The 16,829-nt window shown below is 33.3% G+C and overlaps 3 protein-coding genes across 4 annotated transcripts in view; 1 reads left to right on the forward strand and 2 right to left on the reverse strand.

Annotated features, from left to right (window-relative positions):
• Positions 1-16,829, reverse strand: part of LOC125813833 (tubulin-folding cofactor B) — a 228,890-nt gene that overhangs the window by 66,309 nt on the left and 145,752 nt on the right. The gene's annotated exons all lie outside the window — the stretch shown is intronic.
• LOC125813822 (long chain base biosynthesis protein 2b) lies at positions 1,003-6,195 on the reverse strand. Its single transcript, XM_049493289.1, has 12 exons — positions 5,906-6,195; positions 5,743-5,808; positions 4,628-4,716; positions 4,213-4,358; positions 4,011-4,135; positions 3,845-3,938; positions 3,577-3,740; positions 3,219-3,380; positions 2,272-2,398; positions 1,983-2,149; positions 1,770-1,877; positions 1,003-1,226 (listed from the first exon to the last, which is right to left on the reverse strand). The coding sequence occupies exons 1-12, from the start codon at positions 6,029-6,031 to the stop codon at positions 1,131-1,133; spliced, it is 1,470 nt and encodes a 489-aa protein (XP_049349246.1). The 5' UTR covers positions 6,032-6,195; the 3' UTR covers positions 1,003-1,130.
• The window catches only part of LOC125813824 (putative D-cysteine desulfhydrase 1, mitochondrial), a 39,592-nt gene continuing 37,535 nt past the window's right edge, over positions 14,773-16,829 (forward strand). Inside the window, exons 1-3 of one of the 2 annotated variants that reach the window (XM_049493291.1) lie at positions 14,773-15,136; positions 15,254-15,319; positions 16,519-16,713. In XM_049493291.1, coding sequence (XP_049349248.1) covers positions 14,891-15,136; positions 15,254-15,319; positions 16,519-16,713 — 507 coding nt within the window. In that variant the 5' untranslated portion in view covers positions 14,773-14,890. The remainder of the gene's footprint in view (positions 15,137-15,253; positions 15,320-16,518; positions 16,714-16,829) is intronic. The other variant, XM_049493292.1, reaches the window with a different exon arrangement.

Raw genomic sequence — 16,829 nt, forward strand, 5'->3', positions numbered from 1 at the left:
AAATTATACCCCAGCCCCATGTTATAGCTAGAAGACAAATGAACAAATTAAAAATGATTCAAACAATATTGTTGATGAAATACATAATATAATCTCATTGATCGGCAGCAAAAAAAAAGAGTGAATATTCCAATCTCCAGTCAAGAGAAAGAAAATCAAAGAACAAAGTCTCTAGCAAAAATACAAAAGAGAGTAAACGAATTGGCAATATCGCTCTTGTCGCCCTTCTTGTTTCGTCTTTTTGCCTCTCTCTATCTCCGCCTTATCTGAAAATCTTCAATACTGTCAAATAATTTTATTTTTATAAAATAATGATATCGGAATCAAATTGTGTACACCTTTTCTTACAAGTAACTCTTATCTATTACTGCTTCAACAAACAAAATTACCAAATGAGTTTTTATCTCCACCAGTATTTACTTATAATTAATCATTAACTCTTCCAGATTAAACTACCGTCATTATGTCGTTGTAATTAGTGATTAGATCTTTCCCATAACATTAGTATTTCTTTTTTCTTTGAGATCATTAGTTGGACGGATTTTGCTTATTTTTTTTCCATTTTGTGTTCGATACTCCCATTTCTACTAGATCTCAATCTATACACTTAGTGGAGCGCAAGCTTTATAAAACTATTTTCTGTGAGATGGGTGCCTTCACCTTTGTAAGAACCTTTATCTCGAAAGAGATTAAGTAAGGCTAGTTTCTGACCATTAATTCCGTAACAAAACCTACATTCACGATAAGATTTTCAACTACGAGTCAAAACTAGTTTCAAGAGCCGTCAAATAAACGACTGGAGTTTACTCCCAAATAGGTGGGAATTATAATGCAAAGAGGACCACCTGATTAACCCCATATCAATACCAGCAACCAGTCGTCAATTTCTTAACCAATCCAACAAAATCTCCATTATTCACAGTTCATCGGCCTTACAAGAAATATTAGACAGTGCTTTACATTAAGGTAAAAAAAACGTAAGACTATCTCAATTAATAAGTTTTACAACTTTCTGTACAAGGAAACAACAAAATTTCCACACATCATATCCAAAGGATTTCAAAATCATACATGAAGAAAAAATAACAGCTCAGAACCTCCTTCGGAGAACTAAAATAAAACTAGAGTACTCATTCCAACTTGACTCTGTTTTCTTCTACCTGCTGTTTCTGGGGCTCGGCAGGAAAGTATTTTATTCCAGTTAGATCACCAACTTTGCTGATAACCTGATAAATGCAACAACTTGTAATTAGCTATCAGTGTGCTAACATGGAATTTTTTTGATATTGATACTCCATGGCCTGATATGGTTATGTTCTCTATTACAAGATTTATTAACTGAGATATCTAATTATGTCATCCATGCATACGAGGATCACAGTAAAATGTCCTCGATCATCAAAAATAGAATCTCAGCTATTGACCAACTAATCAAAAAAAGATGAGTATAGGAAGGTTGATGTTTCACACTATAGCTCAAACCTAGCAGCTCCTTATAAAAGGAGCATGGATGAAAGAATAATTACCTCATCATTTAGCACTAAATTATGTGGGCAATGTTTTAGTTCAAACCGTCTACATTAAAAAGATTACAAGGACAACTCCATGAAAGAAATATCGCAAGTGCAAGTGACAAAGTGATAACTGATAACTCATCGATCTAAGGTTATGCAAAAGGTTATCCTGAGTGCAATTAGTGTTGACATAGTGAGAGTAGAAGACACGAGAATTTGCTCATCAGAAATGACAAAAGGAATTTAAGGTCTAACCTCCAGTGCTATGTTAAGATCTTCCCGTGAGTGAGCTGCAGAAATACATATGCGTGCTCTGGCCAAAAGTAAAGGGGTTGCTGGAAAACCAACTATCACTACGGCCACCTATAATAACAGTAAACGAAGTAAATTCCAAGATAAGATCTACTGGTAAATTTAAACAATTGCCAATATACTAAAAACTGAGCCTGAAATGACAAGAAATTGTACATTCTGTTTGAGACACTCCCGTGAAAAGGCAGGTATTTTTGCAGGATTGTAGATCATGATGGGCATCACAGGAGAATCATTGTCCCCAAGGACCTCAAAACCCATCTTCTGTAGTTCTGATCGGAAAAAGTTGCTATTTTCACGAATGCGAGCCAGCTTCTGAGCTCCTACAATAACAAAGTAGCTCTTATGATGAGTACACAATTTTTACAATCCCAGTGGTCCAGATGCCATTAGAATTATCACAAGCTGCTAACTAGGAGCGAATTTTGATAGTCGAAGTTCTGACCTCTACTAGTACCATCTTCACCAAGTATAACCTTGATAGCAGAAATGATTTGTTGGGCAGCTGGAGGTGATATTGATGTGGCATACAGATGAGCTGGGCAAGAATACTTCAAATATTCAATAAGTTCCTGCATTTGTTGTCAAATGTCAAAATCAACAATTATAAAATAACATCACATTAACCTAAAGAAGGGATCTTCAAAAAACAGCTGATAAGGTGGAAAAGAAAAATAGAAGAAGAAAAAATAAGCAAAGTAGTCCACCAGCAGTGCAAAGGGAATGCTATGTTGCAAAAGAATAGGCAAAAGGCTCACAAACACAAAGTTAAGACATATCTGCATCACTGGAATGTTTAGCATCAAATTAGGTTGCTAAGTTTGACATAGTTTCACTTGTTTTTTGTTTTTTCTGGATAAGGCAAAGATAAACATAGTTCACTTGTTAAAAGTTAGGTTTTCTGGATAAGACTGGAAAACAATATAAAAAAGAACAACCGATGAAGATAATCTCCAACAGATCCAGGCCTCCAAGAAACATGTAAAGGGAATTCAATACCAGCTAAAGACTACATGGAATTCAAACAGAAAACAAAAGACAGATGCTTTCTTCTTCTTTTTCTACTCTGTTTTGGGGATAAAGAACAAAAGACAGTTGTCAATTCACTAAAATTAAAATCTGAAAGATAATAATATCATTGTTTCCCCTTTGAATCTTTCACTAAGATGAAGTGCGTCAGCAGAAGTGTCAATGGTCTACAGATTGGACTAATGACACAACTGTCTGACACTGTAAAAGTAGTGTATAAAAGTCACTTTGATTTCACTATTCCACCCTATTTGTCATACTGCCATGCACTTCAACAAATACTAGAAACAAAGACTTTATCTATAGACAATGAGAAACAAAGTCAGCTAGCACCATTATAAGAATGCCACTGAAGAAACATACTTTAGATCCAGCAATATAACCCCCGCATGAACCAAATGATTTTGTGAAAGTTCCCATCATAATGTCCACATCAGCTGTGTCAACTCCCAAGAGCTCACAGACTCCCCTTCCTGATTTTCCAACAGCTCCAATGCTGTGTGCCTCATCCAAATAAACATATACCTGCAATGAGGTAAAAATACAACCCAGACAAAGATGCATGAGAAAATTAAACCTATTGGAGTCTCGCAAGGCATAAGAAAAGAAATTAGTCCCCAAATAAACGAGAGCCTGGTAAAAGTTGAGACAATGAAGAAATAGAAGCCTAGCTCTTAGATTAATTAATGATGATCAAACCCATAGTTATACTGTGCACTACCTTGTATTTCTTGCATATGGCGACAATCTCTGGAAGCTGACATAGCTCCCCTTCCATGCTGTATATGCCCTCCACTATAACAATTATCTTCTTCCACGGCCTGTGTGTTCTGGGTTGTCCCTCAGCAATATGTTCTCTCAAAACCTTCTCCAAGTGAGAAGGTGCTACAGAATTGAGGGCAAAGCAAAGCTTCAATAAGAAATCAGATGAACTCATCATAGACACATGGTATGGCTGAAAGGACAAAGCCCAAGTTGCAGAAATTTACTGTTATGTTGAAAAACACGAATAGTAGCTCCAGACCCTCGAGCACCATTTACAATAGAATTGTGGTTGAGAGAATCACTGATAATCAAACCTCCCTGTAAATGACCAAATTAAAAGATAAATGTACCGCAAATAAAACATGAATAAATTTTACAAACTATTTGTACCTTTCCGATCAAGACAGGAAGTATGGCTGAATTTGTTACGTAACCCATGCCTGTGACAATAGCAGCTGGCTTGCCAACAAAATTAGCCACACATTCTTCCAATTCCATATGGATGCTTGTGGTACCTGAGATGACAAAATTTTAGAAACAGAGTTTCCTACTCAGGGAGACACAGCCGCAACTTCCACAAAATCATGCTTACCTCCATCAACACGGGCACTGCAAGTGCTCGCAGAATACTTTTTCAAAGACTCAATGACACGAGGTGTACAATATTCATCCGATGCAGCAAAACCAAGGTAATTATATGAACCCAAGTTTAGGCACCTTGAAACTTTAGTGGTCCGCCTGCAAAATGTGCAAGTACATGGAATATAAAAGTAAGTACAGAAACATCAACTTCTCCAAAACTGTTTGTAATAGTTTGGATATAATAAGTATACAAAAAAACAGACAAGTAGCCCTACAAGACCAGTAACCAGAGAAGCCAAAGTAACTTTACCTTCATAGTTCTCTAATTGTAGTATTGAAAAGACAATGGAAGAAATTACAATACCGAGGAGAAAATTTACAGAATATCAAAATAAAATTAATTGAACTGAAAGACCCATACTCACTTTAGTGTCTTGTTATTATCATTGGACAAACGCTCCACCACATCAAACCAAGCATCAGGAGGGCTACATATTGGCCGTCCAAAGCAATCCTACAAGTAATGATGGTATAAAGTATATGAACCAAAAAACAATGCTTGCACAGCAATGAATGATCAGCAGCTAACTTTTGGTAAAGAATTTACTTTTTTCTCTTGGATGCATGGATACCAAGAATTAAGGTTTCTTAGAAATAGAAGAACTCAAGATATAAAGCACAGAGCAATTCAGATTGATACACACCAATAGGAAGTACACTGATAAAGAAGTTTTCAACCTCGTTTACTTTATGAAGTCCTCCTGTTTTACTTATAAAGCCATCCTCTCTTTTACATATGGTTACTAAAACCTAAATATTCTATAGCTCTAAGGGAAATAAACTTCATGTCTTCCTTTTCAGACAAAAGCACATACAATCCCACCTTCTACTGTTTCCTTTTCTTGATAAGTCCCTGCAAATAGATGCTGATCTGTTTGGTAGCTGATATCTGAATTTCATCCCAATCAACTTGTGCATCTTCTCTATTTCACTAAGGGGATAGATGATTGGACATCTGGACTTTATTGTTTCCTCTTTGCTAGGTGAATAGTAGGTAAAGTAACTCAACTTTTCGTAGCATAACCAAACTTTTCCATGTAAAATTAGTCCCTAATAATGACACATATTTAATTTGAAAATCTTACATACTGATCATTTGAGTGAACAAAGCAAACTCAAAATATTTTTATTCAGTTTGTCACATAAGCAAACTTGAAAAGCTTCAGAAAGAACAAATAGAAAGGTGTAACGCAGCCATTAGCGAAGTATGTTTGGGTCTCCCAAATAATCACCCTTCTTATTACAAGATACTTTCTTAAATTTGAAGAAGTGGAAACACATAATAACAGCACAGAAGGCAACAAGCAAGCAAACACGTTCTAAAAATATGCTACACATGCTCTTCTCATAATTAACAGCTAACCAAATTTCAGCTTCATTTCCTTCTCTAAATCGCATAACATTCACCCAAACAGATAAAAAAATATAAGTATAATGCATAGAAAGTATCCAAAAAAAGTCTGGAATCAGGAGAAGTTACCTGAACGCGAAGATACAACCGACGGATATAGAAATCTTCAAGTCCTAAGCAGATCGGAGCATATCCCTAACATTCAAGCAATATTTTTTTAAAAAAAAAACATCAAAATTCAAGCTTATTCTCAGAATCAAACATGACGAAGCAGAGGTGGAGAAAGTAATACCTGAAGATTGTTGCCACGCCACCAATCAAAGATCTTCCTGAAGAACTCACGGAATTGACCGAATGCGAAGAGCAATCCATAGCTGAAGTAGGTTGTCAAGGCGGTCAAGTATGGAATGGTGATCATTTTTGGACCGGTGTAGATCGGATCTGAAGAAGCAGAATCCGAGATCTCTGATCAGAGAAGAGAGAGAAAGAGAGGGGAGAGAGAGAGAGTGGAGAAGGGACGAGGAGGAGGGGGGCGGGAGCTTGAACAAGGGAGGGAGAGGATTGGGTTTTGACAAAATCCAATCCCCCTCTAATTTATTTTTTTTCCTGTGAAATTTGCTCTTTTGATTATTCAAAAACGAGGGAATGTTTGACTCGTGCTTTTCGGAAAATTTATAGACTGTTCTAAAAGTACTAGTAGTACGTTTTGCTCTGATGATTGTACCTTCATTTTTTATTGGTCTAAGCAATGGAAAGGAAAATCGTGGTGCAGTCATAAATACTTTTACATACGTTTCAAATTTTAGTGATTTTTGGGCGCAAATTTGAGTATAATCATATTGGTTCAAATCCAAATTTTATCTATCCAATTACAAATATCAAACACCGGACGAAAAATATATTGAGAAGGAAAAAAAAGGAAAAGGAAAAGGAAATTCAAAGCCCACCAATATTGAATGTTGTGTTTCAAATTTGGGTGTATGCATATGAAGCAACGACAACGGGTCCCTTGGTGTCAAAAAAAACTTAAATATCAAGTTGACAGCCAATTTGCTCTTGATTTTCCCTTTGTCGCTGTTTAAATCGTGTCATGTTTTAGCGTGCATTTGGATATGTTATAATTTAAAATTAGTATTTGAATACGTAATACTGATTTCATGTTATAAAATTTTCTAAAACAATGATTTAGAATTTTAAACCATAATTTTAAGCTTTTTCTTAATATATGTATATAATTGATTTATAAGTTTATTTTTATTTTATTTTAAAAAAAAAAAACATCTTTTGAATTTTTATAAAAATAGATCCATATCTGGTGTGAAGAAAATTGGTTGTACCATGTGCAAGTGTTGTATTAGAAGATAACTAGTTATTGTTATGATTGATAAGTTGATTTATATAAAATGATGTGTATCTGAAAGTTTGTAATTGTAAATATTTATTGATAAATTCAAAGAAGAGAAAAGACATAAACATATCGTTGTCTCGAATTTTTAAAAAGACACTTTAACTTTGCGGACGTCTGATTTGTTGGGTTTCATTTGCCCTGAATTTCTTACCATAAATAGGTTTTCCTTTTAGGAAAATGTTTTGGATTGGCTAGTCCTTTTCTTGTAGGAAAAGGTTTAGGACTCTATAAATAGAGATTTGTTCCTTCTAACTTAATCAGCATTCACAATGTAGTCTTAAGGGCATTGAGAGTTTTGGTTAAGGGGGAGAATTTGTGGGTCACAAGCTTGATACGTTATCACTTGTGTGAACCTCCCATGTATTCCGAGTGAATTGGTTGAGGTTATTTCTCTCTATATTTTGTACTCTCATGTTTATATAGTGGATTGTTCATCTCTTATGTGGACGTAGGTCGATTGACCGAACCACGTTAAATCTTTGTGTCTTTGTATATTTCTCGTTTGTCTTCTTACTCGTGGTCTTTCGAGGTTTGCTTTGCTAGCTTCCACATTACACCTGCTTATTTCGGTCATAACATGATTCCCCCACAAAAGTATTAGATATCTTTGTAAAAGGACCATTTTGACCCATTTTCTCACATGTGCGCGCGTGATGCTCACGCTTTTAATTAATTTAATTTAAATTAACGGACTCAAATCGTTCAAAAAGATAAAACTATTTCTTTCTTTTGTTTTCCATTTCTTAGCTTGTCTCTTTGTTTTCTTCAATCAGAGCAATTGTTGAAAATCATTTGCTTCAATTTCGACATTTCTTGATCAAAATTCTTGAAGGACTACCTGAGTAGACAAGGAATTGTAGGTTTACTTTTCTTATGTGAAATGCATATGGACAAATAAGAGTTTTAAGGATGAAGAGTATCCAAATCAATTATATTTTCTCAATCTGAGCAATTAGCTAAGAAAATTACTTGAGACAATACAAAACGTCATTGTATAAAAGATTGATTGTGCATGAGAAGATGGCATTTTCAAGATCCGGTCTTATCGTAGAAACATGTCACTCTTGGTTTAGTATTTTTTTCAATACTGTCGACTCGTCGAGAGCCCAGAATTCAAAACAGAATTAGAAGCAACCCAAAGAGCGTCTACAACATGTCTCCAAAGGATGATTATACCAAAAAATGCAGCCACCAGCCAATTTGTTATCATTTTGGGGAAGATGATGCATTTAAATGAAGTAAATAATTAATAAAGAAAACAATCGAAACATGCCACTTTTTAATTGGTTTTTGGCAACAAAAATAGACTTTCACGCGTGTCATCTGCGCGTTTCACAACATAATGAGAAAATGGGTTAAAATGGTCATTTTACAAAGATATTCATTATTTTTGTGGGGTAATAGGACGTCCGCAAAGTTAATGTGTCTTTTTAAAAATTTGGGACAACTTCAGTGGTGACTTTATGTCTTTTCTCTTAAAAGAAACATAGATATATGTGTTTTGTCAATATAGTTCCTTCAGGTATTTTGATAATTGATGTTTTGTTTATGAACTATGGTTTGCTAATCTGGTAAGAAGGTTATATAATAATTAGAGAAATGTTGTACAACTTGTGAATTTTTCAGCGTTCATTATAAAAAAATACAATTTAAGAATTCAAATCATATGTCCTAATAAAACTTTGAGTTTATATCAATCTGATTTCATATCGCATGTTCATACATGTCCTTGTTATTGGAACTATTTTTTCCGATATTTTTTACATTTAAAAAACTATGAGCTTCACTTTTTCGTCATGAAAAAAATAGAATATTGGTGCTCGAAATTTCTTTTCTTTTGTAACGGTCCTCTTATATGAGTGCATTTAAAGTTTAACCAACTAATATGGTTGGAATTAATTCAATTGTCAACGGAGCTCAAAAAATAAAATAAAAAAGTTATTTATTACTTGTGTTCAGAGAAATTGGAACGAAACGTATGTGTATTACATTCACGTAAGGTAATAAAAGAAAAAAATATGTACACTTGAACATTTAATTTATACACATACAATTCTTAATATCTTTTTTTATATATATTTAAACACGATACTCTAAATTTGGGATACATATGTCATGTATTCCGAAGAGATTTGGAGAAGACATTGACATCTTATCTTTCAACCTAACAAATGCATGTGTGCATGTCACGATCCAAAAATAGACGTGATGACACTCGTCTTATCCCACGAAGACAAGTCAGCCTAAAACTCAATCATTACAATAAAATGTGGAAATTTTATAATCAACTCAAAAATACCCTCAAAATCTGATTGTCACGTGTACAAGCATATAAAGTATTACAATTGATTCAAAAGACAGCACAAGTCTCAAATGACCTTGTTTCTATAATAGAACAAGATCATAAATAGGAGTAAGAAAGTCCGCTAAAATGACAAACAACTACCTCACAAATCTTCAAGAAGCCACAAAAAATAAGAGAATGGAAAGTATCACAGAATTCAGGCTCGTAACCTACAAAAATTGTAGAAGCAAGGGGTGAGTACCAAACCACACGATACTCAGCAAGTAAACCTCTAAACACAAGCTAAGGGGATAGAATACGGGTATTCCTTACACCCCAACCGAACCTCCACAACTACAACCTGCATAAAACCAGTCCAACCTAACAGTTCACAATTCACAAGCACATATCTCAACAACAACATTCTAACAATCACATATTCTCAACAACAAACTCAATATTCATTAATCACCACCTCCACAACTACAACCTGCATAAAACCAGCCCAACCTAACAGTTCATAATTCACAAGCACATATCTCAACAACAACATTCTAACAATCACATATTCTCAACAACAAGCTCAATATTCATCAATTACAACCTCCACAACTACAACCTACTTAAAACTAGCTCAACCTAACAGTTCATAATTCACATAGCACACAGCTCAACAACAACACTCTAACAATTACATATCCTCAACAACAAGCTCAATATTCATCAATCAAAGTTTCACAGAAAGGCACTCACAAAGTTCCACAGAAAGGCACTCACAAGATGAGCAAAACACAATATCAAGTTCACTAATGATAAATATGTGCAATGCAATGGAATGCAATGTCAAGTATAGTGATGCATGTCTGACCTAGTATACACACCTGTTGTCTCTTAGTCCGGGACCCATGGGGGACATATCTGTCCATGCATCCATCGCGCCGTGTGATACGACCCTCGATAATAGTAACCATCGATCGCAGCGCATGATACATCCCTCGAAATATAGTATCCATCGCGGCGCGCGATACGTCCCTCGAAATGGTACGACTTCTTTAATTTCTTATTCTTTCTCAATTCACACAACACTTGTCACAATCATGTCTCAAAACAATGCAAATGACATGTTCACATAAATAATGAGGAGATGACCATTTTCATAACATTGCACAATTCACAACAACACAATCATGATACAACATCAACAATGATTTAACAATCCTTTCAAACCATTCTTAACACATCACACAAAAACAATTAATCACATTGCCTTTTATTACCCCCTTTTCATCATTAGAATTAATCAATGTGGACAAGTCAACCCATCACCAAGTCTCATTACCCCAAACACATATTACAAGGAAATACACGAATTCCATACTATTAACAAGAGTTTAGAAATCCACTTGCCTCAATCAATCGAGCAATTACTTCAGAACTTGAGCCTTTCTCTTTCGGTTGACTTCCAAATCAATACAATCTATTCAAATAGATAATCACAATAAGATTTTGAAACTAACAACAACCATATCACTACAGGTCTAGCCTAGACCCAGAAATTCACTCAACCTAAAATAACGTTCCTAGAACTGGATGCCAATTAACATGTCAACTCTCATATTTCCAAATTCCAAGTCCAGGGTTTAGTCCCATTTTTTTTATTGAATAGCATAATTCTAATGGTATTCACATAATACCATACACCTAATACTCCCTCCGTCCCATTTTATGTGGCAACATTTGACCGGGCACGGAGTTTAAGAAATAAATGAAGACTTTGAAATGTTTACCAAATTGCCCCTTCAAAAAATAATCATATTAAAAAGTAGACTCAGTTTTCTCTCTCCTCATAAATGTATTGGAATACTATCTTTAAGATTAAGTGGAACCAACAAGGGTAAAAGAAGAATTGTATCTTTAAATACTTACCATATAAGGAAATGTGACATTCTTTTCGGGACTGACCAAAAAGGAAATGGTGCCACATAAAATGGGACAGAGGGAGTAATTAATTACATATCTCAATAAATTTAAAACTGGATTTATAATATAATAACGATTAACATTATTAATTTCGAAGCCACTATTTCAGAAAAAATCAATGGCGGCGACATCATGACCCAACTGTCAATTTTTTTCCCTTTTACATGTAGGGTGTGTTTGGTATGAAGGAAAACATTTTCCGGAAAATGTTTTCCAATTTTCTCATGTTTGATTGGGTTAAATGTTTTGGAAAATGTTTTCCAAATCAACTCATTTTCCTCAAATTTAAGGAAAATGACTTCCCTTCAAAAGTTAAGGAAAACATTTTCCAAACTTCTCTTCCAACTTCAAATTACAATTACTTTTTTGTTGAAAAAATCAATTTATTTTGTCCCTACCCTCAAACCAGCCCCCCAACCACCCCCTCCCAAAAAAATAATAATTTTAAAGCTTGTTTTTAGATTCAACTTTTTTACCCCACCTTCACCCCTACCCCCACGCCCTCTCAAAAAAAAATATTAAAAATTGTTTTTAAAAGATATTTCTAATTTCAATTTTTTATTTTTTATCCCCCCACCCACTACCCTCACCCCTCATCTGCCCCACTATCAGCCCCCAACCCCCTTCAAAAAATAATAATTTAAGTTTATTTTTAAAAAATATTTTCAATTTCAAAAATTATTTTCTACTCTAGTTAAAATAAAAGATACTTCTCAAAAATATTTTTCATTCATAAATCAAACACTAAAAATCTTTTCCGAAAAATATTTTCTACTCACCAATCAAACATGAGAAAATAAATCAAAAATCAACTTGTTTTCCAGGAAAACATTTTCTAGGAAAACATTTTCCATGAAAAACATTTTCCTTCGTACCAAACACACCCGTAATCTCAATTTATAATTCATGATTTTAATGCTTTCCTACTCGTCAGGGATTCAATTCCCTGAAATCCATTCGCTAACAAACAAAAATTAAAGTTCTTGTCAGTTTGTCCCCACCCCAAACCAAAAATATTGCATGCTACACACGGTCAAAGTCCAGAGACCTAAAACGAAATTTTAATTAGAGATCTAAAATCTAAATAAATTTCACATGCATTTATTTAAAATTTATTTTTCTTACATTTTTAAATGCAAAGTATTACCTAATATTTTTTTATATATATAAATGATTTATTCAATTTCTTTTTCAATTATTAGTTTTAAATAAGATTTTATTAATTCAACGTTGAAAAATATTATTTTACTCGGGCAATCATTATATGAATTGTTAACATAGTTCTACAAGTAATGAGTTGACAAATTTCAAATAAATATAGGAGTTAGAATCATAACTTTGATGAAGTTGATAATTTGGTTACCCACATTTTATTGTGGTTGTTGTAATGCTTGAAAATCTAAGAAGAAATGGAAAAAGAATTTACAATTCAATTTGTTCAACACTTTTCAGCTATTAATTGATATTTTTGACAAAATATTACTCTAACTTATCAACAATTTAAAGAAGAGAGTGTAAAAGGAGTTAAAAAAAATAATAATATGAGTATTATTAGTAGAGAGAGTGTAAGAAAATAAAACAATATTTTCTTGATTTCTTCTATTTGAATGGGGTTGAAGAGAATAAAATAATAATTTTAAATATATACTTTTTATCATAAATATTTAATGTTTTTCTTTAAAAAATTAACACATAATTTATTCTTCGTAAAAAATTGAGGCCCCCTAAAATTGGGGGCCTAAGGCCAATGACTTATTTTTGTATACATAGAGCCGGCCCTGGGTCAAACTTGCTAAATTTCCAAATACCTATCAACTTTCATTAAGTAATAATAACAGTGAACATTTTTCAATCGTTAACTACATAAATATCACAAGTTTCAGATTGTTTCTTACCCGCCGCCTGAAGCACGTCTCCTTTGTTGTTCCCCTATCTTCTTTTTTGTTTCCAAATAAAATAATTAGGTATTCAAAGTGGTAAATTTCACTAACCTAAGTTAATTATATGGAACAAATGGAATATGGTCTTAAATAAATGATTATTTTAGTCCATTAACTATCGATTAAGTCAATTATCCACAATTACCCATCAACTAATTAACTAAAGTCAACGAATAGTTCAAAATTCCCAAAAATAATATTTCGGGTCATTACAGTGCAGTTATTTGTCATAGCTTTGGTAGACAAAGTTACTTGATATTTGTTTTTAGCAAAAGGTGATAAATATCTTATAAAATTAATCGAAGTGCACGAAAGATGCCCCAGACACCACGATCATAAAAAAATAAAATACAATTATAGTGTCTCATATTTAAATTCTCTCGCAAATAAAACGACAATTTACCTTTATTTATTAAAAAAAATTGCTTAAGAAAAATAAATTTAATGCAGTATATAAAACCATATATTTATAATAATTATAATTATAATTATAGGGTGTACTTCTAATTCACAATAACCGTTTCAACTACAATAATTCACGTGTGATTAATGTCATGGCCGTATAATTTGCTTAAACATTCAATTGATTAGTAGCAATTTTTTATTTCTTATTGTTGCATGAATTCATATTTTAAGTACAAACAACACATAATAATATTCATCAATAGGTCTTTCATCTACAACTAAAACCAATCAAGTTATTAATTTTAATATATGTGTACCACCCAATTACTTCAGCATGACCTGTATAGCTCTATCTAAATATGATATGTCCCCACAATGTGCACATTTAATTAAGAGTTTAAGATACTTCAATGGGACTTAATTTACGACTCCAGCCTAAACAACAGAGGGAAGCTATCTAAATAGTACAGTAAGTTATTTTGATATAAATTTTAAAATTAAAATATTTATTTAAAATAAGTAGTTTTAAAGATAAGATAAGTTTTATTATATTATAATGATGAGATTATTTATTTGATATAAAAAGTAAAAAATAATAATTTGTAATTGTAATCACAAAATAACCTCATTTTAACCCAATAGTGGAGATAAGATCTCATATGGTCTCTCAACTCAATGTTTTTTTCTCAAAAAATCACTTAACTATGAGTTCTTTTCTTAGAATGTCACTCAACTTTCTTTTATAACCTCAAAGTCACTTAACTATGAATTTTTCTCTTAAAAAGTCACTTAACTATGAGTTTTTCTCTTAGAAAATCACTTAACTATGAGTTTTTCTTTCAGAAAATCACTTAACTATGAGTTTTTCTCTTAAAAATCACTTAACTTTCTTTTATAACCTTAAAGTCACTCAACTATAAATATATTACTTACAAAGGCACCCAACCTATTATTCTATTTTTTACTATTTTTATTTTTAAGTAGAAAATTTTCATGTAAACAATTTTTAATGAAAAATAGAATAATAAATTGAGTGACTTTTTAAGTAAAATATTCATAGTTGAGCGACTTTGAAATTATAAACAAAAATTGAATGACTTTGAAATAAAAATTAGTTGAGTGACTTTTCAATATTATCTCCCCAATACTGGCGGATCCGATACTGGGGCGTATGCCGGCCAAGCAGCGGAATATCCTTTTTGCTAAAATAACTAACGTAAGAAGAAAAAAAAAAAGAAAAAAAAAAGGGAAAGGTAAAAAATGTTGAGTTGCCAATGGAGCAGCTTCACTAGAATATCAGTATCACCATTTCGTTTGCAGCAAGCACAACTCAATAAGGCGTTAAACTTGAAGAAACAGTGTTGCGTTACCAAATCATCCATGGACGATTCCAGTTCCCAGGGTCACCAATCGCCCTTTCAGTTTCTCACGAAGAAGCCTTACGAGCCTCCTCCATGGGCTTCACATCTTAGCCCCATTCCCTCTCACACCTTTTCGCTTGGTCATGTAAGATAACAATCTTCCTCTATAATCTCTATTTGTTGTTATTCTCTGTTTCTGTTAATCGTACGAGAGGACTGATCATTCTGTTTTTTATTTTTGAAATTTTGGGATTGTTGTTAGTTTCCGACTCCAATTCACAAGTGGAACCTGCCTAATTTGCCGAAGAACACCGAGGTTTGGTTAAAGGTATAGTCATTTTTTCACTTTTTCTCTATCTGAAGCTAATCCATTTGGGAAATAATGATGGTGTAAGACGCGCAAAAACATTCACTATGAACAAAAAAACTAGAGGAAGTGTTTAAGCTATTAACTATTAGCTTGATTAAACTCTATTTGAGCAATGAAACAATGTTATTTGAGGTTTTCTGATTTTTACGATGCAAACATACTGTGATCTGCTCCGATCATTTCAGGATTTGAGAAATGTTGATTGTATATCAAACATTTCACGATTTTGGTTTGTGCGTGTCTGCTTGAATGAAGTATCTGTGAAGTTGTTACTGATACTAATTGTGTGAGAGAGTTTCTTCAATCTATTGCAGATTACTCATTCAAATGAAATTTTACTGGAGTCATTACTTGAGACATTTATATCTAGTACATGAGTACCTAGTTTATGTGTTCATATAGATGTATAAAAAGTTGGGTATTGGTACTTTTTGATAAATAAGTTGGGTATTGGTATTATGACATATAAAAAATTTTCTGAGGATGTACACTGGTAAAAGGATAAATATATTGTGACAACTACTATGAAACTAGGGGGTAAACTGATAATAAATGTATCCTACTATTTTCATGCAAATAATGAAGAGTGGGATAACCTTAATATTTGAAATATCTTTTCGAAGTTATTTGCAGTGGCATTAGACATGAGTACTTTTTAACATGTGTGTGTGTATGTTTTTGTGTATGTGTTTTGGGGTAAAAAGAAGAAAACAGAATAAAATGAAAACAAGTTAAAGGACATGATTGAATACACCTCACTGAGAAAATATCAGAATAAATTAAGGACTAGTGGGGTATCTAATCATTTCTCTCCCCTAGATTTCGTCTCAAACTGATGTCCATCAAGTGCATTTTGCAGCTTCATTATCTGGATAATTTGTGTTTTGTTGGGTCACTGCAAAGAGGTACACTTAGACGACAATCGTTTATAAGATAGATGGTAAACCTTCCTCTAGAAAATATACATATTAAAACAAGAAAAGGCTTTCATTGGAAAATACTTCATGGTATATGTAAAGTGCAAGTTCTTGTTTCATAGGGAGCCTGAGGATGAGGAATTCTTTTTGTGCTATTGTTTCTCTTATCTGTTAGGCTGTTTTCATGCCAGTGTCACTATTCCAGACGCTTTATAACACGAACTAATTTTGAATTTATAGCGTGATGATATGTCAGGAATGCAATTGAGTGGAAACAAGGTCAGAAAGCTGGAGTTCTTGTTGGCAGATGCTGTAGCACAGGGTGCTGACTGCATAGTGACTATAGGTGGCATACAAAGTAATCACTGTCGTGCTACTGCTGTCGCTGCCAAGTACTTAAAGCTTGACTGTTATCTCATCTTACGCACTTCAAAGGTATACCATAATTGTTCTCTTGGTATTCTGTTTACTTCAAAGGACTTTCTTCTTTTTGTGTAAAGAGGAGTGTATAGAGGATGCTGAGCAGATTTTAGATTTTATAAGATCCTTAT

Source organism: Solanum verrucosum, unplaced genomic scaffold (assembly GCF_900185275.1).
Source record: "Solanum verrucosum unplaced genomic scaffold, falcon-dt-bn FXZP01000205.1, whole genome shotgun sequence".
Classification (NCBI taxonomy): domain Eukaryota; kingdom Viridiplantae; phylum Streptophyta; class Magnoliopsida; order Solanales; family Solanaceae; genus Solanum; species Solanum verrucosum.

Excerpts from the sequence above, each read along its gene's own strand:
- LOC125813822 (XM_049493289.1), bottom strand. The coding sequence starts at position 6,031 with ATGATCACCATTCCATACTTGACCGCCTTGACAACCTACTTCAGCTAT. Across the intron at positions 5,809-5,905 it reads GGCGTGGCAACAATCTTCAG|GGATATGCTCCGATCTGCTT; the intron begins GTATTACTTTCT and ends CTTGAATGTTAG. Across the intron at positions 4,359-4,627 it reads GATAATAACAAGACACTAAA|GCGGACCACTAAAGTTTCAA; the intron begins GTGAGTATGGGT and ends CACATTTTGCAG.